Here is a 27788-nt window from a genome sequence, read left to right as displayed (position 1 = left end):
ACTTTGAATATGAAGAAGATGAACTCACTTATAAAATGTTAATGGATAGCATGAAGGATTAAAAAGCAGAATCCAACAATATATTGTTCATATGAAATACACTTGAAGCAGAGACATACATCCAATGTAAAGATAAAAGAATAGAGTATAATTTATTATTCTTCAGCTGAAATGAAAAAGAAAAAAAGAGAGAGAGAGAGAAAGTGATCTTGATCTCAAACAAAGCAAAAGCAAAAAACAAACAGATATAAACAGGGGGAAACTATATTTTACTAATTGGTGCCATAGACAATGAAGCAATTTTATTTGTTAAAATATTAAACATGTATGCACTAAATGGCATAGCATTCAAATTCTTAAAGGAAAAGTTGAATTAGTAACAAGAAAAAAAAGTAACACTAAACTAGAGAGGACCTCAGCATTTCCTTTTCATATCTATATAAATCAAATCATAAAAATAAAAAAGAAAATAGGGAGAAAAATAAAATTTTAAAATTTAACTATGATAGATCTCAGGAGAAAAATGAATGAGAAAAGAAATGAGCATACTGTTTTCTCAGCTGTACATGCCATTTTCATTAAAAATTGACCATAAATTAGAGCATAAAAGCATCACAGCCAAATATAGAAAAGCAGCAGTATAAAAAGGCAATAAAAGTTGCATTCAAGAAAAAGCTGTGGAAACAGGTTGAAAAGTAGTTTAAAACTAAAGAATCTAATCCTAAAGAATGAGTAGGTGAAAAACCAATCATAAAAATAATATTTTCATTAAAGATTATGACATCAATAAGATGATATAGAAAAATTTTAAGAATATTGTCAACACAGTATTTAAGGAAAATTTGTATCTCTAAATTTATATATTTAGAGGTAAAAATAAATCAATAAAATAAAATAAAACAGATTAATAAATTGGGTATGCAACAAAAAAACTAGGAAAAACCCTAAAAATCCTCAATGAAACACAAAACTGGAAAGCTTGAACAAAGGAGAAATTAATAAAATTGAAACTAAATCATTAAATAAAAAGACCTAAAAGTTGGTTTTATGAAAAATAAAATAAAATAGATAAAATCATTGGCTAATTTGATTTTTTAAAGAGGGAGAAGAAAAGGAAATTACCAGTATCAAAAATGAAAAGGATTAATTCATCATCAATGAAAATGAAATTAAAAGCAATTATTAGAAGCTATTTTTAATTATATGCCAATAAATTTATAATCTAAGTGAAACTTAAAAAATATATAAGCTGCTCAGATTAACAGAAGTGAGAACAGAATACATAAAGAGACCTATCTTAGAAAAAGAAATTGCACAAGCCATAAATAAGTTCCCTAAGTAAAAATTCCCAGGACCAGATGGATTCACAAGTGATTTCTACCAAACATTTAAAAAATTTTTATTCTAATATTATATAAACTTGTTGGGAAAATGGAAAAAGAAGGGTTTCTGCCAAATTCCTTTTATGATATAAATATGGTATGATACCTAAACAAGAAAGAATAAAAAAGTGGGAAAAAGTACCAATCTCCCTGATGAATACTAGTGAAAAATAAAGAAACAACTAATTAATAAATATATGCAATATTAGAAAGGAGATTACAGCAATTATCACAGGATCATATACTCTGAGCAGGTGGAATTTATACTAATAATGAAGGCTGGTTCATATTGGGGAAACGATACCATAATTGACCGTATTAATAACAAAACCAACAAAAATCATATAATTATCTCAATAGATGCAAGACAAAGGCAAAAGGCAAAATGCAACATTGATTATTATTCAAAATAGTAGAAAGCATAGGAATAAACTGAATTTTCCTTAAAATAATAAGCAATAGCTACATGAAACCATCAACAAGATTATCTGTAATGGAGATATATTTGGAGATATTGAGTCTTTCCAATAAGACCACGGGTGAAACAAAGATGCTTTTTATCATCATTACTCAATATTGTACAAGAAATGTTAGCTATAACAATAACAAATGGAATTAGAAAAGATAAAGAAGAAACAAAATTATCATTCTTTGGAAATGATATTATGGTATACTAATTATCATGTCAGAAAATTTAACCAGTTCCATTTGAATTGTCTCAGGAAGATTCTACATATTATCTGGCAAAATGAGGTACCAGACATTGGAGGAACTCTCTCAAGCTTAAATGCCATGCATTGAAACTCTTCTGCAAACAGTGCAATTCCACTGCGCAAACTACATAGGTCAAATAAACATTTATCTAAAAGAATACTTGACAAAGTAAAGCTTGCAGAAAGCAAGCACTAACAAGGAGATTAGAAAAAGGAATACAAGGACACTCTCAAGGTCTCCGTGAAGAATTTTGTTGCTAATTGTGAGATGAATTGGATACTACCAAGATTCCTTAGCATGTTATGACTGCATGAAAGAAGGCATTGTGCTCTATGATCAAAGCAGAATCACAGTAGCACAGAAAAATAAAAATCATGGGATTTGCAAAAATTAGACATCTCTATCCCAAGTGTTCAAAAGGCCTTCTGAGTTTATAGGGAATTGATCATCCACAGTTAAACTTGGACCCCAACATCATAATATTATTGGTTCACTTTGAGGATGAAGGATGAACAAAAAAGTTAAAGAATTCTTGGGAATAAACTAAAAAAATATTAACTGCAATAATTAGAGAATTCAGCAAACTTGCAGAACAGAAAATAAATTCATACATTTCATCAGTGTTTCTTTATATTACCAACAAGGTAATATATAAAAAATAATTCCTAATTGGAAAAGAATATGGCAAGAATCAGACATTGATGATCACCTAAAACCCAATGCCAGAACAAGGTTGAAATCATGCAAAATGGATGATTTTGATTATATTAAATTAAAAATGTTTTGTACAAACAAAATCAATGCAGCCAAGATTAGAAAGGAAGCAGACAACTGGGGGAAATTTTATATCCAAGGCTTCTGTTACAATCCTCATTTCTAAAATATATAGATAATTGATTCAAATTTATAAGAATATAACATTCTCCATAGATAAATGGTCAAAGGATTTGAACAGAAATTTTCAAATGAAGAAATTAAAGCCATTTCCAGTCAAATGAATAAATGCTCTAATTATCACTACATATTAGAAAAATGCAAATTAAGACAACTCTGAGGTAAAAGTTCACACTTCTCAGATTGGTTAAGATTAGGAACTATGCCCAAAGAGCTATCAAAATCCAGCAGTGTGTCTACTTCTGTATACCAAAGGAATCATAAAAAAAAAAAAAAAAAAAAGGAAAAGGACCTACATGTGCAAAACTGTTTGTAGTAGCTCTTTTGGTAGTGGCAAGGAACTGCAAACTGAGTGGAAGCCCATCATTCGGGGAATAAATGAATGTTATGTTATATGTATGTTATGGCTTATTGTTGGTCTATAAGAACAATCAGCTGATTGTTCTTACATAACTGATGCTAAGTGAAGTGAGTAGAACCAGGAGATCAATGGACCCAGCAACAAAAAGATGTGATGATCCGTTGTGATGGACTTGACTTTTTTCAACAATGAAGGAATTAAGACAAATTCCAATAGACTTGTGATGGAGAGAACCATCTGCATCCAAAGAGAGAACTGTGGGGATTGAATGGGGATAACAACATAGTATTTTCACTATTTTTGTTGTTTGTTTGCTTTTTTCCTCTCTTTTTTTTTTCCTTTTTGATCTAATTTTTCTTGTGCAGCATGATAAAGGTGGAAATATGTTTAGAAGAATTGCACATATTTAACTTATATTGCATTAGCAAAGTGGGTGGGGGAATGGCAAGGAGGAAAAATTTGGAGGACAAGATTTTGCAAGGGTGAATGTTGAAAACTTTTTTTGCAAATATTTTGAAAATAAAAAAGTATTAATTAAAATTGTTCCTTTTAAAATAACTGCAGGCAATATAAAAAATACTTGGTTGTCTACTTGTTTACAAAAACAACCCAGAAACTATATGAACACAATAAAAGTTTTTCACAGAAATAAAACAGAAATAAACAATTAGAGAAATATTAATTTTATCATCCATAAACCTGAGTTCCAATCCAGCCTCAAATACTTACTGTGTGATCTAGGAATGGCATTTAATTCTTTCTGTTCAGTTTCATCAGCTGTAAAATAATCTGGATAAGAAAATGTAAAGAAAACCTTTGCCAAGAAAATCCCAAATGAGGTATTAAATGAGGTAAAAAAAGAATTGGACATTACCAAAATAATTCACTAATGGACTTCCGACCAAGATGGCAGAGAGAAGGCACACAGCTGCATAAGCTCCACGTTTTCTCTCAGAATTCATTTCATGACAAGCCTCTGAATTAATGCTTGACTGAAAAAAAAAAAAAACCCACAAGAGAAGACATCCTTGAAATTCGCCAGAAAAGGTCTGTTTTTGCTAAAGGACAGGGACGGTTTTAGATCGGGCACAGGCTGAGGGCAGGCAGTGGCAGCGAGAGCACAGCAGGCAGCTCACGGCCCAGCAGACCCAAGGGGAGTGGGATGTGATCTCCGCCATCTCTGCAGGAAGAGCTTTGCTACAGGATTGGATACAGGACAGCTATTGCTGTCCTGCTAGTGCCTCGCTGCTGCTTCCCTCTCCCCGCCAGTTTGTAGAGGAAGCTCAGTAACACCACCCAGCCCAAAAAAAGAAACCAGATTCCTTTTGTTTTTTTTTTTCTTTTTTTCTTTGCTAGTTTGTCTTTTATTCTTTTCTAACAGAATGAGCAAAAAATTGAAAAGGACCTTAACCATTGACAGCTTCTATATGAATAGAGAGCAGACTCTTAACCCTGAGGAAACTAAAAACAGAATGTCTCCAAGTGAATCCCCAAAGGAGGAGATCATCTGTTCCTCAGCACAGATGAACCTCATAGAAGAAATTAAAAAGTCTCTCACAAGAGAGGTAGAAGAAAAATGGGAAAAGGAGAGGGAGGCTTGCAAGAAGTCTGGAGAAGTCATCCCACTCATTTAAAGACAGAGGGGATAAAGAAATCAAATCCTTGAAAAATAGAATTAGTGAACTGGAAACAGAAAATAGCTCTCTAAAAAATAAAATTGGTGAAATGGAAAATAATTCCATAGAACAACTACTTAAAACAACTCACTTAAAAACTCAATTGGACAATTAAAAATATATATTTAAAAAGTGAGTGAAGAAAATACTTCATTGAAAATCAGAATTGAACAAATGGAATTGAATGACTCGAGGAGACAACAAGAATCAATCAAGCAAAAACCAAAAAAAATCAAACAATAGGAAAAAATGTGAAATACCTTCTTGGGAAAACAACAGATTTGGAAAATAGATCTAGGAGAGACAATCTGAGAATTATTGGACTCCCAGAAAAATATGATGAAAAAAAGAGCCTGGACACTATTTTCCAGGAAATTATCAAAGAGAACTGGACATAAATTAGGACATAAAAACCTCAAACTCAAATGCAGTAAGGCAGAAATAGTAAATGCATCCTTTTCAGACCACAATGCAATGAAAATTACATTCAACAAAAAGCCAAGGAAAAATAGACCAAAAAAAATTGGAAAACTAAATAATCTCATACTAAAGAATGATTGGGTGAAACAGCAAATCATAGACATAATTAATAACTTCACCTAAGAAAATGACAATAATGAGATGTCATACCAAAATATGTGGGATGCAGCCAAAGCGGTAATAAGGGGAAATTTCTTATCTCTAGAGGCCTACTTGCATAAAATAGAGAAAGAGAAGGCCAATGAATTGGGCTTGCAACTAAAAATGGTAGAAAAGGAACAAATTAAAAACCCCCAGTCAAACACTAAACTTGAAATTCTAAAAATAAAAGTAGAGATCAATAAAATTGAAAGTAAAAAAAAAAAAAACTAATGAATTAATTAATAGAACTAAGAATTGGTTCTATGAAAAAACAACAAAATAGACAAACCCTTAATAAATCTGATTTAAAAAAGGAAAGGGGAAAATCAAATTGGTAGTCTTAAAAATGAAAAGGGAGAACTTGCCACTAATGAAGAGGAAATTAGAGCAATAATTAGGAGTTACTTTGCCCAACTTTATGCCAATAAATTCGACAACTTAAATGAAATGGAGGAATACCTTCAAAAATATAGTTTGCCCAGATTAACCGAGGAAGAAGTAAATATCCTAAGCAGTCCCATTTTAGAAAAAGAAATAGAATAAGCTATTAACCAACTCCCTAAGAAAAAATCCCCAGAACCAGATGGATTTACATGTGAATTCTACCAAACATTTAAAGGACAATTAACTCCAATGGCTATATAAACTATTTGAAAAAATAGGGATTAAAGAAGTACTACCAAACTCCTTTTACAACACAGACATGGTACTGATACCTAAATCAGATAGGTTGAAAGCAGAGAAAGAAAATTATAGACTAATCTCCCTAATGAATATTGATGCTAAAATATTAAATAAAATATTAGCAAAAAGATTACAGAAAATCATCCCCAGGATAATACATGACCAAGTAGGATTTATACCAGAAATGCAGGGCTGGTTCAATATTAGGAAAACTATTAGCATAATTGACTATATCAATAACCAAATAGATGCAGAAAAAGCATTTGATAAAATCCAACATCCATTCCTAATAAAAACACTTGAGAGTATAGGAAGAAATGGATTTTTCCTTAAAATAGTCAGGAGCATATATTTAAAACCATCAGTAAGCATCATGTGCAATGCGGAAAAACTGGAACCTTTCCCAGTAAGATCTGGAGTGAAGCAAGGTTGCCCACTATCACTATTATTATTCAAAATTGTATTAGAAACAATAGCCTCATCAATAAGAGTTGAGAAAGAGATTAAAGGAATTAGAGTAGGCAATGAAGAAACGAAACTATCACTCTTTGCAGATGATATGATGGTATACTTGGACAACCACAGAGATTCTACTAAAAAGCTATTAGAAATAATTCACAACTGTAGCAAAGTTGCAGGATACAAAATAAATCCCCATAAATCCTTAGCATTTTTATACATCACCAACAAAATCTAACAGAAAGAGATACAAAGAGAAATTCCATTCAAAATAACTGTCGACAGCATAAAATATTTGGGAATCTATCTATCAAAGGAAAGCCAGGTATTATATGAGCAAAATTACAAAAAAAAAACTTTCCACACAAATAAAGTCAGACCTAAATAATTGGAAAATATTAATTACTCTTGGATAGGCCGAGTGAATATAATAAAGATGACAATACTCCCTAAACTAATCTATTTATTTAGAGCTAGACCAATCAGACTTCCAAGAAAATATTTTAATGATCTAGAAAAAATAACAACAAAATTCATATGGAAAAATAAAAGATTGAGAATCTCAAGGGAATTAATGGAAAAAAAAAATCAAATGAAGGTGGCCTAGCTGTACCTGATGTAAAACTATATTATAAAACAGCAGTCACCAAAACCATTTGGTCCTGGCTAAGAAATAGATTAGTTGATCAGTGGAATAGGTTAGGTTCACAAGACAAAATAGTCAACTATAGCAATCTAGTGTTTGACAAACCCAAAGATCCTAACTTTTAGGATAAGAATTCATTATTTGACAAAAACTGCTGGGATAACTGGAAATTAGTATGGCAGAAATTAGGCATGGACCCACACTTAACACCATATACCAAGATAAGATCAAAATGGGTCCATGATTTAGGCATAAAGAACAAGATTATAAATAAATTAGAGGAACATTGGATAGTTTATCTCTCAGACTTGTGGAGGAAGAAGAAATTTGTGACCAAAGATGAACTAGAGACCATTATTGATCAAAAAATAGAAAATTTTTATTACATCAAATTAAAAAGCCTTTGTACAAACAAAACTAATGTAAACAAGATTAAAAGGGAAGTAATAACTGGGAAAACAACTTCACAGCTAAAGGTTCTGATAAAGGCCTTATTTCCAAAATATATAGAGATTTGACTCTAATTTATAAGAAATCAAGCCATTCTCCAATTGATAAATGGTCTAAGGATATGAACAATTTTCAGATGATGAAATTGAAACTATTTCCACTCATATGAAAAAGTGTTCCAAATCACTATTGATCAGAGAAATGCAAATTAAGACAACTCTGAGATATCACTACACACCTGTCAGATTGGCTAGGATGACAGGAAAAAATAATAATGAATGTTGGAGGGGATGCGGGAAAACTGGGACACTGATGCATTGTTGGTGGAGTTGTGAATGAATCCAACCATTCTGGAGAGCAATCTGGAATTATGCCCCAAAAGATATCAAACTGTGCATATTCTTTGATCCAGCAGTGCTACTACTGGGCTTTTATCCTCAAGAAATACTAAAGAAGGGAAACGGATCTGTATGTGCCAAAATGTTTGTGGCAGCCCTGTTTGTAGTGGCTAAAAACTGGTAAATGATGCCCATCAACTGGAGAATGGTTGGGTAAATTGTGGTATATGAATGTTACGGAATATTATTGTTCTGTAAGAAATGATTAGCAGGATGAATACAGAGAGGCTTGGAGAGACTTACATGAACTGATGCTAAGTGAAATGAGCAGAACCAGGAGATATTAACCTGGACAAAAGCTTAGAAAACAACAGAACAAAAAACATGAACCCTGAGATATTACTCCTCACACCTCTGTATTAGAACCCAACTATGACACAAAATTCACAATAAATATGCTCATGAAAAAATGAGTAAACAAAAAGAATGAAATTGAAGCATCTACTTCCCTATATCTCAAAAGAAAAATGATCACAAGCCAAAACAGTAAAAATGTCCATTAAAAAGATTGTTTTAAAGGACTTTAAAACTCAGTGAGATTTAGGGGGGGGAAATTAAGAGAAATAAGAGTAATGCAAGAAAACTGTAAAAAGAACATAACCAATTGGGGAAAAACAAGAGAAAAGAAAAACCTACAGAAGAACTCCTTAAAATTTGAATTGGACAAGGGGAAACTAGTGACTTCATAAAACATAAATAAATAATAAAACAAAATAAAAAGAATGAAAAGAAAAGAAAATTAAACATCTCATTAGAAAAACAATTGACTTTGAAAAGAGATTAAAGAGAGACAATATAGGAATTGAATATTTGAAATTTATCATAAAACAAAAAATCGTCTATTGTACTTCAAAGATTTTATTAAAGAAAATTGCCCTGAAATATTAGAGTGAGAGAGTAAACTAGAAATATAAAAATATATCAATCACCACCTTAAATTCCAACATGAAAACTCACAAGAATACCAAAGGTAAGTTTTAAAGTTTCCAGGATGCTCTCAGAAAAACCTGGAAGGACTCACATGAATACTGATACAAAGTAAAGTGTAATGTACTGTGCACAAAGTAACAGCAATATTGCATGATGATCAGCTATGAATCACTTGGCTATTCTCAGCAATGCAATGATTTAAGATAGCTCCCAAGAATTTAGGTTAAAACAACAACAACAACAATGCTATCCATCTCCAGAGACAGAACTGATGATGTCTGAATACAGAATGAAGCACACTTTTTTATCTTATTGTTCTGGAGGTATGTTTTTGGTCTGTTTTCTTTCACAATATAACTAATATGGGAATATTTTACATGACAACATTATGTTACTTATATTGAATTGTGAGCCTTCTCAGTGGGGGCAGGAGGAAGGAAGAGAATTTGGAACTCAAAGTTTTAAAAAAAAAATGCGCTATATATAAAGAAAACCAAATCACTGGCATCAAAAATTAAAGGGGTTGGGGCAGCTAGGTGGTACAGTGGATAAAGCACCAGCCCTGAATTAAGGAGGACCTGAGTTCAAATCTGGCCACAGACTTAACACTTTCTAGTTGTGTGACCCTGGGCAAGTCACTTAACCCCAATTGTCTCCGAAAAAAAATGAAATGGGGTGAATATATCACTAATAAAGTTAATATCAAAGCAATTGTTGGAAGTTATTTTACCCAATTATAGGCCAACAATTTAAAAAACTGCATAAATTAAAAGAAAAAAATAGAATCTCCTAACAAATCTATTTTTACAGGAAAAAAGAAATTGTAGAGACCATAAGTGAGTTTCCTAAGAAGGAAAAAAAAAACATCAGGACAAGATTAATTTATGAAAAAGTTGCATTAACTTATGAAAAAGAACACTTAAAAATCAATGAATTTCAATATTAAATCAATACTTGGAATAATAGGCAAAGGATTCCTACTAAACTCATTTTATGAAATAAGTATGATATTGATATCTCAACCAGGAAGAGCAAAAACAGAAAAAAGGAAATTTGGGGCCAATTGTATTAATGAATATGCATGGCAAAATTCTAAATAAAATACTTGCCAGGAGACTAAAGCAATACATGACAAAGATTGCACTTGGTGATCAAGTGGGACTTTTGCCAGGAATATAGGAATGATGATTCCTAAAATTATTAAAATAATTGATTATATAAATAATAATATATCAAAACAATCATATGATTACATGAATAGATGCATAAAAGCTTTTGATGAAATAAAATATAATAGAAATGATAAACGTTGGAGGGGGTTTGGAAAGCTTGGGATACTACTACTTTGTTGGAGATCTGAATTGACCCTTTAAGCATTCTGGAGAACAATTTGAAACTAGGTCCAAAGGGCAAACTTTGCATACTTTTTGATTCAGCAAGAGCACTACTAGGTCTGTATCCCAAGAAGATCAAAGAAAAGGAAAAAGACCTACAAGTGCAAAATATTTATAGAAATTCCTTTTTTGGAGGTAAGGAATTGGAAATTGAGCTAATTCCCTTAAATTAGAGAACAAGTTGTGGCAGATAATTGTTACAGAACACTTTTGCCATAAGAAAACATAAGCAGCATCAGTAAAATCTGGTTAATCTTATATGAACTGATACAAAGTGAAATGAGCAGAACCAAAAGAACATTGTGTATAGGAACAGCCATATTTTGTGGCTATCAACTGTGAATGACTTGTCTATTTTCAGCAATATAATTGTACAAGATGATTCTGAAAAAATTATAATCAAATACATTATCCACCTGAAGAGATATAACTGATGGTATCTGAATGCAGATTGAAGCATACTATTTTTTTAAAACTTTCTTTACTATGCTTGGATATATTCGGTTTTGTTTTGGGGTCATTTATTTTTTGTTTATTTTGTTTTTGTGTTTCCTTTTTCTTTCTTTTTTTTTTTTTCTGCTGAGGCAGTTGGGGTTAAGTGACTTGCCCAGGGTCACACAGCTAGGATGTGTTAAGTGTCTGAGGTCAGATTTGAACTCAGGTCCTCCTGACTTCAGGGTTGATGCTCTATCCACTGTGCCATCAAGCTGCCCCTGTGTTTCTTTTTTCAACACAGCAAATAGGAAAATGTTTTGCCTGATGGCTCATATGTAATCTATATCAAATTGCTTACCTTTTTAAGGAAAGGAGAGGAAGAGAAGGGAAGAAGACAATATGGAACTTAAACTTCAAAGAAAATGAATATTAATTTTTAACATAATTGAGAACAAAATTAAATAAAAATTTAATGTTAGTAAGATAGGAAACAGATCCATTCTGTCATAGTAGATTTTCTCTTGCTTCAGAGAGTGCTCCCAGTGCCCTCTGACATGAAATAGAAATCACTTCAAAATTGAGAAAGGGAAGAATTACTTTTGGAATCCAAAGGGAGTGTAAAATGAACACGATGAGTTTTCATGGCAGCCACATTTTCCTTAGCTTCTTGAATTCTATCAGTAGCTTTCTGATTACCAATGGTATGAATAATTATTCTTTCTTCTATATGCCTTTTACGTATTGCTTTCATCCTAGAGGGAAAATAAAAAATAATATTTTTTAAAATTAAAATATAAGAAATTATAAATACAAAATGATTTTTGATAATAATATTACTAATACCTGACAATTGTATAGTATTTTGCAGAAGCATTTTAAAATGTTATCCCATTTAATCCTTGAAACAATCCTTTAATTATATTAGTTTTGGTTTACATATGAGAAAACTAATGGCCAGGGTCACTCCATATTGATAACATTTGTTATTATTAACACAATACCTGGGGCAGAATTGGTACTTACTAAATGCATCTTCTCCCCAAGATGTGTCTGCACTCAAGGGTTCCTTCCTTGAAGCTCAGAATTCTATGCATTATTTCATGCTGATCAAATGGGAGCTCACTTCTCTAAAAGTCATTTGTTTAGGAAAATTCACTTTCTACATTTAACCACAAAATTCTGAAAATTTCAGAGTCTTAAAAATCATAACTTATTTGAACATAATGCTTAGAGGTTTACTATGTAGGAATTGTTTTATTATCCTGATTTGATAGATAACAAAATGCATGCTTACAGAATGTGAGTGATTTGTCTAAGCTTACACAATCAGTAATAACAATTTCAACCTCGGTTAGATCCTCTCAATTCCAGATCCCATACTCTTCCACTGAATGACATGACCTTATCATTGTATCATATTTCTTAATAATAAAAACTCAAAGAGCCAGCCAGTCAACAAACTTTTATGAAGTTCCTACTAAATGTCAAGCCCTGGACTAAGTGCTTGGTATATAAAGAAAGGCAAGAGATAGACCCTGCTCTCAAGAAGCTCACATTCTGAGGGTGAGGGGGAGAAGTTGCAAAAACTAATGCAAATAAAATATAGGCAGAAAAAATTGTGCTATGATTTCTGAAGAAAAGCTCTAACATTAAGGATGACTAGAAAAGGCTTCTTGAAGAAGATAGAACACTGGCTGAAAACCAAGAAAGTCCTGAGAGAGAGATGAGGAGGGAAAGTGTTCTAGGCATGTAAGACACTGAAAATGCCTGGAGTTGGGTGATCAAGGATCTTGTTCAGGGAATAGTGAGAATGCCAGTGTCACTAGCTGGAAGAGAAAATGCATGGGGTGCAGAAAGACAAGGAAATTCAGAAGACAAGTTATTAAAGACCTTAAAAATTAAACAAATAATTTATATTTGATTCTAACAGTAAAAGTGAGGCTTTGGATTTGAGTCAATGTGATTCAATCATTCAATCAGATCATGGTGCTTTAGGAAGGTCATTTGCTAGCTAATTGGGGTGGGGAAGAGACTGGAAGTGGGCAGATTTGCCTGTCTTTTCAGAATATAATGGTATAGGGCATGATGTCCTATGCCAGGGTGGGTACAGAATCACAAGAGAAAAGAGGGCATATTCAAGAGAGACTCTAAAGGTAGAAATGACAGGACTTAGCAAATAATTGATAAACTGGCATGAGAGGGACAAATCAAGAAAAACAAGTTGGTTTTGAGTCTGGATAACTGGGACAATAGTGGTGCCCTCAACAGTAACAGGAAAGTTGTGAGGAAAGAAGGTTTCTGGGTGGAAATAATAAATGCAGCTTGGGACATGTTGAGTTTAATATTTCTATAAAAGATGCAATTTGGAATATCCAATAGTCCAAGGAGATGTAAAACTGGAGGACAGAAGAGAGGTTAAATATGGATGTAATCATCTGTATAGAGATGATAGTTGAATTTATCAGGCCTCATGAAATTATAACTAGGAATTCTCAAAGTAGGTACCAGTTGAAGTGACTCATTTTGGGCTGTGAGAAGGAACAATTGATCACCCTTGTAATACTTTTTGAACATTTTGTAACATCTAGACAATTTTAGAACAGAGGCATCAGATTCTTAATTTAAAGAGCCAGGACCACAATGGGAAAATGTTTAACAAAATAAAGAAAAATATAACAACATAGATAATAGTACTTCATTTTTTTTAAGTCAACATGGGCCCAGAGATTCCTACTGTCCTAAGACTACAATAATGCAGATTACAGTATCTTACTGAAAAGCAAGAAAAGATGGAAGCCAATATAGCAGAGTAGGACAAACCAGGAAATTTTTTCTCAGCACTCCTCTCCAATAAAATAAAATAAAACAATGCCTCAAATTAAATTTTGGTGTGTCAGAATCAACCAAATGTCAGGATGAGACATTTTTCCAGCCTAAGAAAATTTAAAAGGTCAGACGAGAAAGTCTGTGACTCAAAAGTGAAAGCTTGTCTGTAAGTGATACTTGCAGAGACAACAGGTTTAGCACTTTTCAGCACAGAGATAATAAGGGGGTCAAGTAATTCGACAGAAAGAGATGTTCAGAATCTTTGCTGGCACTGGGTAGTGTTAGTTCTGATTGGCACTCGATTGCCTATGCAGAGGTCTGTCATAGTTTCAGGGTGCAGAGAATTATTGGTGGTCTATCACAAAGGAACCAGAACCCTGGTCAAACTTTCAAAAAAAAAATAGAATACAAGCTTTTGTGGCTGCATGGGATCAGGGGCACTTCATGAGTAAGGACCAAAGTACAGATCAGGAGAGCAATGCACATAGCTCTTCAGAGATCACACTACCTTGGAAGCACAAAAAATTTGAACACTTCCAGAATCAATTCTGAAAACAACAACAACAACAACAACAACAACACACACACACACACACACACACACACACACAGAAGCCTGAAGTCTTGAAATAGTGTCTCCCCACATCCAGGTTATCCCTGGGGTAACTTGTTCCATTGATCAAAAGATGGATCAATTACTGGTATTGCTACACTTAGATTGGTTAATCTAGGTTATAATCATTCGGAGGTTGTTTTATGCTCAATTTTAACATAAAATTCAAAAAAAAATAGGCTGGAAAAATGAGAAAATGACAAAATAAGAAGTTAACCATGAAAAGTTATTGGTTGTCAGAGAAGACCAAGAACAAACTTAAAAGAAAACAGCAATGTGAAAACAGCTACAAACAACACTTCAAAGAAAAATGCTAATTTGACTCCAATCCAAAAAGAATTTCTAAAAGAGTTTTTTAAAAGAGGTTTAAAAAAGATGTAACAGAGATAGAGAAATTTGGGAAAAGCAACAAGAATGAAGCAAACAAAACCTCCTAAATAAACAAACTTTTATGAGAAGAGAATGAAAAGCTTAATAAATGAAGTATAAAAGAATATTGAGCAAAACAACTTTAAAAATAGAATTAGACTAATTATTAAAAAGGCACAAAAAGTCACTGGAGAAAAAAACTCCTTAAAAAGTAGAGTCAGTGAAATGGAAAATGTAGAAAAGGACAGTGAGTAAAATAATTTCTTAAAAATTAGAATTGGGAAAGTAAAAGCTAATGATTCTATGAGATCAAGAAACAGGAAACAAATAATCAAAAGAAGGACAAAATACTAAATATCTCATTTAAAAAACTGGAAAATAGAACAATGAGATGAGAGATAATTTAAAAACTGCTAGCCCTAACCTAAAAGCCATGTTCAAAGAAAGAGCCTAGACATCATATTTTAAGAAATTTTCAAAGAAAACTGCCTTGATATCTCAAGTTTGTAGGGCAAAGTAGAAATTGAAAGAATCTATTGATCCCCTCTTGAAACAGATCCCAAAATAAAAATCCCCAGAAATATTCCCAAGTAAAGGAAAAGAAAATGTTTTAAGCAGCAAAAAATAAACAATTCAATTAGTGTGGAGCCACAATCAGGGTCACACAAGATTTAGAGGTTTCTACCTTAAAGAAGTAGAGAACTTGGAATATAATATTCTGGAAGACAAAGAATTATGATTACAAAGAAGAACCATCTATTCAACAAAATTGAAAATAATCTTTTGGGAGAAAATTAATATTTAATGAAAATTATTATTTTCAACCATTGCTGATAAAAAAGAAGGGGTGAATAGAAAATTTAACATTCAAACACAAGAATCAAGAGAAGCATAAAAGGTAAACATGAAAGACTAATCACAAGGGTTTCTGTATCATCTTAATGTTTACATTTCTATATGGGAAAATGATCATTGTAATGCCTAAGGACTTTTTCACCTTTAGAGAAGATAAAAGGAGTTTACATAGTTAGAGGGCATTGCAATAAGTTGATTATGTTGGAATTATCTCCCCAAAAAATAAAGGGGAGAGAAAGAGTAATGCACTTGGAGAAGAGGGAGGGAAAATTAAAAAGGGAAAGATTATCTCACATAAAAGAGTCATATAAGAAACCACTTTTATAGTGGAGGAGGAATTGAGTAAATGGTGAGCAGTGGTTAAAACTCACTTTCATCAGTGAGTTCATCAAAAAGAGAAGAACACACACACACAGAGAGAGAGAGAGAGAGAGAGAGAGAGAGAGAGAGAGAGAGAGAGAGAGAGAGAGAGCAGAGACAGTTATGTATAGAAATGTAACTTAATTAGGGAAACAGAAGAGGAATTGTTATGGGCTAGAACTCTGAACTTGAAACAAAGGTTTCTTACACTGTACTAAGTCAGTGGAATTGATAGAGACAATAGTTATCTCATTTAGCATGGTTCAGTATGATTGATTTAATCCTACAAGGAGATGTTATGGGCCAAAACTTGAAACAAGGTACTAAGTGGAATTGAGGAGACAATCATTAAATCTAGTTTAGCATTTGTAAAGGGCTGAAACTCTGAATAGGTGCACTAGAATCAAACAACCTGAGCACTTAAGGCTAATTACCTATGGGCAATTAACTCTATTAACATATGTTTGGAATTTCTCTTCTTACAGTTGATGCTAGCTCAATGGTTGGGATTAAGAGAATTGTAGGTAAGAATTAGGGAGTGGAATAAGAGAAGCAGGAGAACTTCACTTGGCCTCAGGACGAGGAGGAGAAAAGTGGAGATTTGTGAGATTCTGGACTCTAGAATCAAGAAAAGATCCTTGGCAAAACTCCTGGCAGTTTTGTCCTTCTCTTTCACTTATCCCCCTAAAGACCAAGGACTTTTGCTTATCCTGACTCTGGCTGGTTCCGAGGCCTCTAGGAAGCTAGCCTGGACTTTACAAGCATTGATTTAATCTTACAACAAATAATGGTTTCCTAGTAATATAATGATTGATTTGAACTCAACGTGGAGCATATAACCTAGAAGCTTCAGCCAGGGAGATTCAGAGACATTCGGAGAGAAGGCAAAGGACTGGCAGCAGGAACTTAAGCTCTCAGAATCAAGGGGAAAATTTCAATCTGGTCTTTGATCTTCCTGATGGCTGGTCTGGACTCCTGCACTTCCCCCACTAAGACCAAGGAAAGATTGAAAGAAAGAAAGCTGCCCAGCCCCAGAAAGGGGATAATAAAGGATAATAATGGACTATTAGAAAGCTAAGTGGGCCCCAGGAAAGGAGACAAGATTTTGAAAGAGATAATAAAGGATTTGGACCTGGCTGTACATGTGGTGATTACTCTGAACTGAAATGAAGGCTGCCTCCAGAGACTCCAAGAAAACCTCAACAGAGAACATTACATTTTAGAGAGAACATTACAAGGAATGATCTAAGAAACATGGGGAGAGGATGATAAATGGAACACAGATTAGGGGAGGAAGTGGTTAGAAGTAAAATAGACTTTTGAGAAGGGATGGGATAAAAATAGAAAAAAAATAAGAAAAAAAAAGAAAATGGGATGGAAAGAAATAACATTTTTACTTATAATTATGAATGTGAATGGGCTGAGTTCACCCATAAAATGGAAAATGATGACAGAGAGAATGTAACAATATGTTGTTTACAAGATTTACACATGAAAATAAAGACCCACAGAGTTAAAATAAAGGGTTGTAGGAGAAGTTAATATATTTCAGCTGGATTAAGAAAAAGTAAGGATAGTTACTATGATCTCAGACAAAAGCAAAAATAGACATAATTAAAAGGAACAATGAGGAAACTTCATTTTACTAAAAAGTATTATAAACAATGAAGTAATATTATATATATAACAAGTTTCTCTGATAATGACCTTGTTTCTCAAATATATACTGAATAGAATACTGAGTCAAATTATACACACACACATACACGTGTGTGTATGTGTTTATATGTGTATATATATATATATATGTGTGTGTGTGTGTGTGTGTGTGCATATATATATAATATATATTATAATTGATAAATGGTGAGAGGATATAAAACAGCCAATTTTCATAAGAAGAAATGGAAAATTTATATAGTCATATGAAAATATATTCTAAATCCCTCTTGATTAGAAAATGGCATATTTAAATGACTCTGAAGTATTTTACCTTAAACTTATCTGAAATGACAAGTGTTGGCAGGATGGAAAAAAAAAATAGATATACTAATGAACTGCTGGTAGAATAGTGTATTGATTCAATCATTCCAGAGAACAATTTGAAAGTAGGTTCAAAGGGCTGCAAAACTATGCATACCTTTTGACTTAGCAATAACACTACTAAGTCTATATTCCAAAGAGATCAAAGAAAAAGTAAAAAGGACCTATCTGCACAAAGATATATATATATATATTTTAAATGCCAAATAATTGGAAATCAAGGGAATGGTCATCAAGTGGGGAATGACTGAAAAAGTTATGGCATATAATTTAGATGGAGTACTATTGTGTTATGGGAAATTATGGTTTAAAACACAAAAACATGGCAAGACTTATATGAATTTATGCAAAGTGTTCTTCAGAACTGGAAGATTATCACATGGTAACAGTAATGTTGTAATGATAGTCAACAATGAAAGATTTGGTTACTATCATCAATACAATGATCCAAAACAATCCCAAAAGATTATCAAAAAATATCATCTACCTTCAGTGAGAAAACTGATGAACTCTAAGTAAAAATTAAAGTATAATTTTCTCACATTTTTCCTGTTTTTTTTTTAAATATGGAGAATAGTAAAATATTTTGCATGATTTCACATGTATAACTAACATCATTTTGCTTGACTTTTTAGTGGGCAGAAAGAAATAATTAGGAGGTAAAATTTTTCAAATAAGAGAAGAATGTTAAAATAAATTATAAATTGTTAAAAAAGGAAAAGAAAAAGAAAGCAAACAATAGAATCAGTTGGTGAATATTATTCATGCATATCCTAAGGGACCAAGATGTATTTAATATCTACAGAGCACAGACTCTAAGTTATTCCTTGTGGAATACGATATGCTACTGCTTTTCCCTAAAACTCATTTCCCAAAATGAGTCATGAATAGAAAAGTAGAGCAGAAAGCAGCAATGCTAATGATAGTCTTTATAAAGGAGGCTGATTCCCAAGGAAACTCTAGTAAATATTAGAATAGGATTCTTGAGTGACCTGGTTCAGGCCTATTGCATCTTTTGATCTAGGTGACTGGTAGGGTCTAATTGTTATTCATGATTCTATCAAAGACTTCAAACTGGTCTATGTACACACAAAACATCTGGCTAGCCTTAGTAAATACTAGGATAGGGTTTTTGAGCAACCTGGTTCAGGCCTATGACAGCTCTTGGTCTAGGTGACTGGTAAGGTCTAATTATTATTCATGATTCCATTAACGATCTCAAACTGGTCCATGCATGTACAAAACTTTGGGCTAAGTTTTGATTCAGATTCCAGGCTGCCTAAAAAGCAGCTTCCTACCATCAAAGATGGCTATCCAGGGTGACCCTCACTTCTGGGAGCAGAGGCAGAGACCTTCCGTCATCTTAATGAAGGAAAAAAAGTCTTGGACTAGGGCCCAAGTGCTTAGATGTCTGATTTTCCTGATGTCATGCTTTCTTTGTTTTCAACATTAGTTTAAATGGAAGGGCACTGGTTGCCCCACTAATTATTCCCACTTGATTTTAATACCTTCTCAAGCTTCCTCTCCTTGCCCCATTTATATTCCCTTTTTTAATAAGAGCTTAAAAGAACTGTAGACAAAGGGGTTGAAGGATCCTGCCTTGAAATGGTCAGGTCCAATACCTTCATTCCTCTGATGAGGAAATTGAAGGTTTAGAAAACTATGACATACCTGAGATGCTATATATAAGTAGAAAATACCTCAAAGACCATTTCATTTTAAAAGATGAGTGAACAGAAGTCTGAAGAGCTGCCATAACTTTTCCAAGACCACAGAGGTAGTGAGATCAAAGAACAGAGACATCACAATGTCACAGAAAGTGTGAAGTTTTGATTTAGCAACTGAGCTGAATTTGAACCCATGCCCCTTATGCCAGGAAGATTTTGCCCTTTGTCTCCAACCACAACATGATGTGACTCCTGCATATTCACTCTGATATTAAGATTCATTGGAATGAATGTGCTGGACAATGATCCATAGTCAGCTTCAGAATTAGTAGCATTCTGGAAATCCTGAAAGCCTCTGTGTCTCTGAAAATGTTTTCAGTCAGTCCTAACAGCTTACGGGACATTGTGAGAGAGGCTAGGTTTGGATTCAAAAGACCTGGATTCACATTTATGCCCTCCAAGACTCTTTGGAAAAATGAGGAGGTCAGACTAGATGTCCACTTTTAAATCTATGAATTTTGTATAGGACTCTATGTTCCTGAGAAGATCTGTTTTCCTGTGTGCTTTCAAGTGTAAATTTACAGTAGCACCAGAGACAAGATGATTCGACAAAGATCCATTAAGAAGGCTCACTTGACTCTGTCCTCTATAGCTTAATGACGGCCACACATTCAATTTACTGGGATAAAAGCAAAGCTAATTAAATTTCCTTAATGTTAATTTGCAATAGATTTAGATGTTGATACCCTGCACTTGCATTCCTTCCATTTTCAAAAGCCAAATAGTTCATTAAAATGAGCCACTATAGTAACTTTAGCTTGTTCCCAATGGTTTCAAAGACGTAAGAAACAGTGTATATTATTATAGAATGAATTTAAGTCTAAAAATAAAGAAAATGCTCTTGTATTATTGGCTTAAATGGATTTGTATATTTTTGTAATCATTTCTAAAGCACTTTTCATACTTAAGGAGAGTACACTTATAATTAAAATACCACCATGAATAGTCTTAAGATAGCTTGTAAAATAGAAAAGGCAGATGTTTTCTTTGCTTTTGTCAAAGGAAATCATGTTGAAATGATTCAGACTCATCCTTGCTTTTATTTAAAACTGCTTTAGAAAGCACAATAGTTTTTTTTTTTTTTAAGGGAAAACATTTCAGAATTTAGATTAAATAGAGTAGCTATAATTAAGGGTCTTCAAGTATAAATATTATAAGCCTCAATTTGCTGGCATTTACATGTGATGATTTTAAATCTTTTAAGGATAAAACCTGGTCAGAAGATTTGTAGACCAATACAATTTTGATTATCTAAAGCATGATTTAATAAAGATTTCTTAAAGACTGATATTTCTAAGTTTTTACAGCTCTCATTGCCATATGAATAGTAGTCAAACACTGAGCAATGCTCATTTCCCACCAAAGATTTCCACATTTGCAAAGGCAATTACTCTTTACTTGAGAAATTCAAAGTTTACTTAAGGAAATGATGTTAATCAGCTAGTTCCAAGATTTTACACTCACAAAATATAATTTCTGACACACATAGCTTAATAAATGTTTGTTGATTGACTGAAGTTCTCTAGAAGCTTTTAGAATTTCTTTAGAAAATTTAGTTCCTATTACAAAGGGGAAAATTGAATTACATGACAAAAAAGTTTTGTTCTTTTAAAAAAAATAAAACAAATTAAATCTGAAATTTCAAAAATAGACCTTCTCTTCCTGAATTTTCTAATAGTCAACGTGTTCAAGTTTGACAATCTTTTCTATCTATTTTTCTTGTTTTATCTGCTCATTGCTTTCCATTAATACCAATCCGGACCACTTTTTTGAAATACTGAAATGAAACATTTTTAGAGTCTATTCCTCTCATTCCATCCATTTTTTTGCACACCATTCCTTGAATAATGTTCCTTTAACACTACTTACAGCACATTATTTCTCCTTCCAAAAATTTCAATGGCTTTTCCCAAAATAGTCACTCCTTCACCTGGTTATTTTGGCTATTTATAATCAGGTGTCAACTATCTTTACAATTTGATCCCCCCTTTACTCCTCTTATGAATTCTCCACTGCAAAAAAAAAAAAAAGATTGTTTTATTTATTGCCTCTCCAAGGCACAAGTCATAATATTTTAGAGATGGAAGGAATCTCGAAGATCATTTAGTCTAATTCATATCTAACAAAGCATCCCCTTTGTCATAGCTTTATTTTTAAAAAGCATTAATCAAAAGTTAGCACTTTGTCTCCAGGTAAAGCATCTCAATTGTGATTTAATCTAATTGTGAGAAAGATCTACACAGAGTCTAAATTGACCAATTCACCACTGACTTCCAGTCACTGGTTTTTGTGTATGTCCTCTGAGATCAGGTGGAACCCTCAGGCTAAACCCTCTTCTCTTTGAAGATACTGTTATGTTCCCCTTAACTAAAAGATAAATCCTCCTCCCATCTCCTCTATCTAGAGGCTAAACCTCCAGAATATCTTCAATTTTTATGTGTCACAGAATCAATACTCTTCATACAATATTCTCTGCATACATACTCTCCAGTTAATCAATCAACTATTTGTAGTGAACTGAACCCCATATTCCACATGTGGTTTGACTGGGGCAGAGGACCAGGAGATTCACCTATGTGAATGCTGATTCTTTCTTAATTTAGACCAGGCCCACAATTACTTTCTCTGCTGCCCCATTACAGTGTTTTCTTTAAAGGAACTGACAGTCCAATAAAACTATAGATTTTTGTGTAGGTAAACTACTAATCCTACTTTCATCATTTTGAACAATGTTCAAACTCTTCTTATTTGAAAGACTAGTCTCTCCCTTTGTAAGTATCTTAAACCCCAAATTGTCTGAAATATATCTGAGAGAAAAATTACTTCATTAAAAAATGAAGACAAAAGCAAAAGAATTAAAGAAAGTTTGCAAATGTGTCTATTTCAGAAACATTCATTCTGTGAACTCTTCATCTTCTGACATGAAAATAACAGAAACATCTTGATAATTATTATCCCATGCTTATACCTTGATAAAACAATAGAAAGAAATATATAAAAGCACTATTTTATTAGATGATAATATGAATTAATTTTTTTTGAAGTTAGCTACTAGGGGCAGCTATGTGGTACCAGTGGATAGATCATCAGCCCTGAAGTCAGAAGGACCTGAATTCAAATCTGGCCTCAGACACTTAACACTTCCTAGCTGTGTGACCCTGGGCAAGTCACTTAGTCCCAATTGCCTCAGGAAAAAAAAAAAAGTTAGTTATACAGAATAACTTTTACCTTAGAATGCCTAACACAATTTTTCTATTCAACTTTTTGTTAATGCACATGATGTTTCAAAAGTCTTGGTACCGTTCAGTTCAGTTTTAAACTTCCTACCTTTAGGAGTTATTTTCAGTGATAAATCTTAAAACTGTATCAAGACTTTTGGGACACAATGTGTGTATTGTGTGTGTGAAACATACGCAAATGTATAGCTATGTATATAACATACATACACGTATATATTTGTGTTTTCTATGTGTATATATGTATGTGTGTTTATATGTAAGTTTATCTCTGTACTATCTCTTATTTAGGGCCTGAAAAATAAGTTAATCCTTTAATAATAAATAATAACAGCACCTATCATTGCAAAACACTTTGTGGTATTAACTTTTTTGGTAAAATGTCGATACTATTGCTTATTACATACAAAATTCAGAAAAAAGATGAAATCAATCCATGGCATACATTCAACCTTAAATACCTTATACAGAGTCCATTGCGTAAAAATATACTTACCTCCCTTTCTGCATTTTTTTGATTAATTCCTTATGACGTTTCTCTTTTTCCTTGATTTCATTTACAAGTGTCTGTTTTTTCTTCATGATATCTTGTTTCCAATTGTATCTGTCAAACTGAAACATCTCCCTTCCCAGAGTAGAATGCTGATTACATAAACTTTTCACCATCTCCCGCTCTTCTATTTTGATTTTGAATTTTTCTAGAAAGGAATTTCTCTTTTTTTGCAATTCTTCCCTCAGTTTTAATCTGGTTTCACGTGATTTGAGCAAACTTTCTTCATATTTTTTTCCTTCATCTTCATTTCTTTTTTTAATGAAATTCAATTTTTCTTGAATATATTCCTCAATGTTTCCACGAGCAATTTCTTCATCAAATAGGCTCATTTCTACAAAGTCTCTTTTCTTTTGTATCTTTTTCATATTTTCCCTGTCTCTATATTGTCTATCAATACTATAAAATGGGGAAAGGTCCAAAGTGCACTGTTGTCTAGGAAATTCTTTTTTCTTTTCTCTTTCCAATGGATGGCTAACTTTAAATTTAGATTGCCCATCAATAAAATGACATAATCGGTAAATAGGACGGTGCTGGGTTTCTTGTTTTATCTCTTTAGATTTTGATGAATACTTATAAATAGGTGGCAGAGACAAATGAACTTTAATCCCTGGAATTCTAAAATTAAAGTCCATTTCTTGATCTGCAGTCTGTTCTTCTCTGGAGACCTTAGAAACTACAGAAAATTTAAAAAATAAATAAATACAAGATTATGTAAATACACATTAATATGTAGCACATACAGCACACTAATCAAGAGAGAAATTTGCTTTTGTTATTTTCATTAATTTCTCATGATAATTTTGAATCACACAGATGATCACACCCTCACTAATTCAAAAGTAAATCAACAATTTGTTCATCAATAATAAAGTCTTTTTTTCTCTCTTTGTTTTATGGAAGAGTCATACATCTGATTGGAAGAAAGATACCCAACTAGCAATGCCTGATCTAGTGATCTAGTGATAACAATTCTGTTAATTTTAAATGTTTAATTCAAATTTTTATCCTGGGAGATTATTTGCTGATGTGATATGTTATATTATATAGGAAATACATACACATATATTCTACAAATAAAAATTTACCAAGTATTTACTATGTATCAGGCATCATGCTTAGGGTTGAATATGAGTGTGTAAATACACATGCCTATATATATATAAAATTTATAACTATTTAAATATACATATACATATTTATATAGAGACAGATCTAGATATATAGACATCTACATATATGAGTATCTTAATTTAGATCTAAATAGCTATTCATGAAAGCTCTTGAAATTTAATACATTATTTTATCATTCTCATTTACCTTCCCACAAATATTAATTGCTCCTAGGATTTTTAATATATCCCATTTGTTATTTGGAATATATTTCTTTTATTCTATCGTTATATCTGAAGCAATGTTTTGTTTTCTTATCTAATTTGTCTCTTTTTCATTTTATTTGCTAGTGCAATCCATTTATATTTAAATTTATAGGAATCAAGATTATATTTTCCTATATTATCTATATGTTTTCAAATTATGATTTTACCCTTCTGCTACAAGCAGTACAATGTTTATTCAAGAAAGGAAATCAGGAGCAGGCCTTAAGAGTGACTGAATCATTGGGAGCGGTGGATGTTTCTGGATTTTTCAACTAACAACACAGTAAGAGAGTCAGACAACTGGTCAGAAGAAGATTACAAGGGTTCAGCAAAAGAACCTTGTAATCTTCAAGGGTTCTTTTGCTGACCTTTTGAATAGGATAATGCTGCATTGTCCATCCTTGGATGTGGGCTGCTGTCCTAGGGGCTCAGGCCCAGTTTATGAAGGAACACTAGAACACTAGAGCTGGCAGATGTAGAAAAGCAGACACTCCGAATGTAAAAGAGTGTTTGTGGTCACTCACACACCAGAGCATAGTCCACAAGTATAATAAGGACATCTTTCCCTAAAATCATACCTCTTTGGAAGATCCAATGATTTACCTGTTTCCAAAATTATCTCAGAAAATAGCTGTACCAAAAAAAAAAAAAAATCCTAAAGCTTGTGACTGTGCCCTCTTAATTTCAATTAAAAAGCTCCACTTTGTCATTGAGTCAAAAGTCAAGGAATTGGTGGGAAATGAGCAAAAAAGTTTAACTATAGAAGTTACCATAGTGACAAGGAAGGTCAAAATGCACACTCAGAAGAAAAGAATAAAGTCAAAACTCCTCTATCCAAAGCATCAGAGAAATATGTGAACTGACTCCAAGCTATAGAAAAACTCAAAAAGAACTTAAAAATTAAGAGAGGTAGAAAAAAAATTTGAGAGAGAAATGAGATATGAGAGAAATAATACAAGAACATCATAAAAAAATCAACAGCTTGGTAAAGGAAGCACAAAAATATTGAAGAAAAACAGCACTTTATAGAACATAAAAAGTCAAAATTTTAAAACAGCACAAAAACAAACAAAAAGAAGAATTTCTAAATTAAAAAATCAGAGGCCTTGGGTTATGATATTATGTATGGCAAAAGAATAAGATGACAACCAGAAGTCAACTAACTCAGCAAAAACAAAAACAACAACAACAACAAAAAAAAACTATTATTATCTTTCAGAGGGAAATTTGTTTTTCAACCAAATAGAGGACTTTCAATGCTGAAAAATCCCCCATGCATATATCTTGTAAATAAAAATCTATTTTAAAAAATTGAAAAAAAATAGAGGACTTTGAAGAATTTCTGATGCAAAGACCAGAGCTGAGTAGAAGATTTGCCTTTCAAATACAAAATTCAAGAGAAACACAAATAGTAACCAGAAATAGAAATCATAAAGGATTCAATAAGACTAAACTATTTACACTCCTACATGGAAAAATCATATTTGTAATTCTCAAAAAACTTTCTCCTTATTAGAGAAGTTAGAAGGAGTATACATTGACAGAAAGCATAGGTATAAGTTGAATATAATATGATTATCTAAAATAAAATAAAATTAAGGGGTAAGGAAGAAGAATGCATTGAGAGAAGGAAAAAGAGGGAAAGGTAGAATGAGGTAAAATCATCTAACATAAAGAAAACAAATCCAAAAGAGATTTTACCCTAGAGGGGAGTATGGAAGAAGGGAGAAGTGGAACATATGAATATTAGTCTCATCAAAATTGGATTAATTAGGAAATCACCCACACACACACACACACTCACTCTGTTGGGTATAGAAATCTATCTTACTATAGTAGGAGGGAAAAGAGATAAGAGAAGGGCAGGTATGAGACTGATAAGAGAAGTGTAAGATTGTAAACTCAGAAGCAAAGTATTTATGCAAATGGATAAGATGAAAAGAGAAAAAGGGAAAGGGTAAGAAGGAAAGAGAAGGGGAGAGTGGGAGGGAAAGAGAAAGAGAAGAGAGAAAGGGGGCAGGGAAAGGAGGAAGAGAGAGAGGGAAAAAAAAGAGAGCAAGCCAAGGTAGAACAGTGGATAGCGTTCAGGGTCTGGGATCAGGAACATTCATTGAACACTCATCTTCAGCTCATATTCAGTTTTAAACACTTAACTAGCTTTATGACAATGGGCAAATCATCTAAGCTGGTTTGATTCAGTTTCCAAATCTGCAAAATGAGCTGAAGAAGGCAATGGCAAATCACTCTAGTAATTTTCTAAAGAAAACCCCAAATGGGGTCACAAAAAAAAAAAAAAAAAAAAAACAGACATAACTAAAATAACTGAATAACAACAAAATTTTAAGAAACTAGGAGATACAATAGATGGAACACAAGGCCTGAAATCAGGAAGAATCGTTTTCCTGAGCACAAATTTGGTCTCACACTATTATTAGCTTTGTGAATTTGAACACTTTACCTGTTTGACTCAATTTTCACATACATAAAATGAGCTAGACAACAAGAAAATGGTAAACCAATCCATTATCTTTGCAAAAAAATAATAATAATGGGGTCATGAACAGTTACTATGGCTGAAAAAAAATGACTGATCTTACACACAGCAAATATGATCTTAAACAAAATTAAAACAATAATAGATCTAATTAAAATACATAAGTAGGAAAACTGCATTTTGTTAAAAGGTACATATAGACAATGAAGTAATATCAATACCAAATATATGTGTGCGTATATACATACACATACACACATGCATGCACACAGTGTCGAAATTCTTAAAGCAA

The 27788-nt window shown here is 32.7% G+C and overlaps 1 protein-coding gene across 5 annotated transcripts in view; it reads right to left on the bottom strand.

Annotated features, from left to right (window-relative positions):
- The window catches only part of LRRIQ3 (leucine rich repeats and IQ motif containing 3), a 225410-nt gene that overhangs the window by 30530 nt on the left and 167092 nt on the right, over positions 1 to 27788 (bottom strand). The window contains exons 7-8 of one of the 5 annotated variants that reach the window (XM_051999418.1): positions 23570 to 24299; positions 11642 to 11796 (exon numbers count right to left, since the gene is read on the bottom strand). In XM_051999418.1, the coding sequence (XP_051855378.1) occupies positions 11642 to 11796; positions 23570 to 24299 (885 nt within the window). Of the gene's footprint in view, positions 1 to 10193; positions 11797 to 21722; positions 21850 to 23569; positions 24300 to 27788 lie in introns of those variants that run through there. The other 4 variants (XM_051999421.1, XM_051999417.1, XM_051999420.1 and 1 more) reach the window with 4 other exon arrangements.

This window comes from Antechinus flavipes, chromosome 4, assembly GCF_016432865.1.
Source record: "Antechinus flavipes isolate AdamAnt ecotype Samford, QLD, Australia chromosome 4, AdamAnt_v2, whole genome shotgun sequence".
Classification (NCBI taxonomy): Eukaryota; Metazoa; Chordata; class Mammalia; order Dasyuromorphia; family Dasyuridae; genus Antechinus; species Antechinus flavipes.
This window is presented reverse-complemented; position numbering and strand designations above follow the sequence as displayed.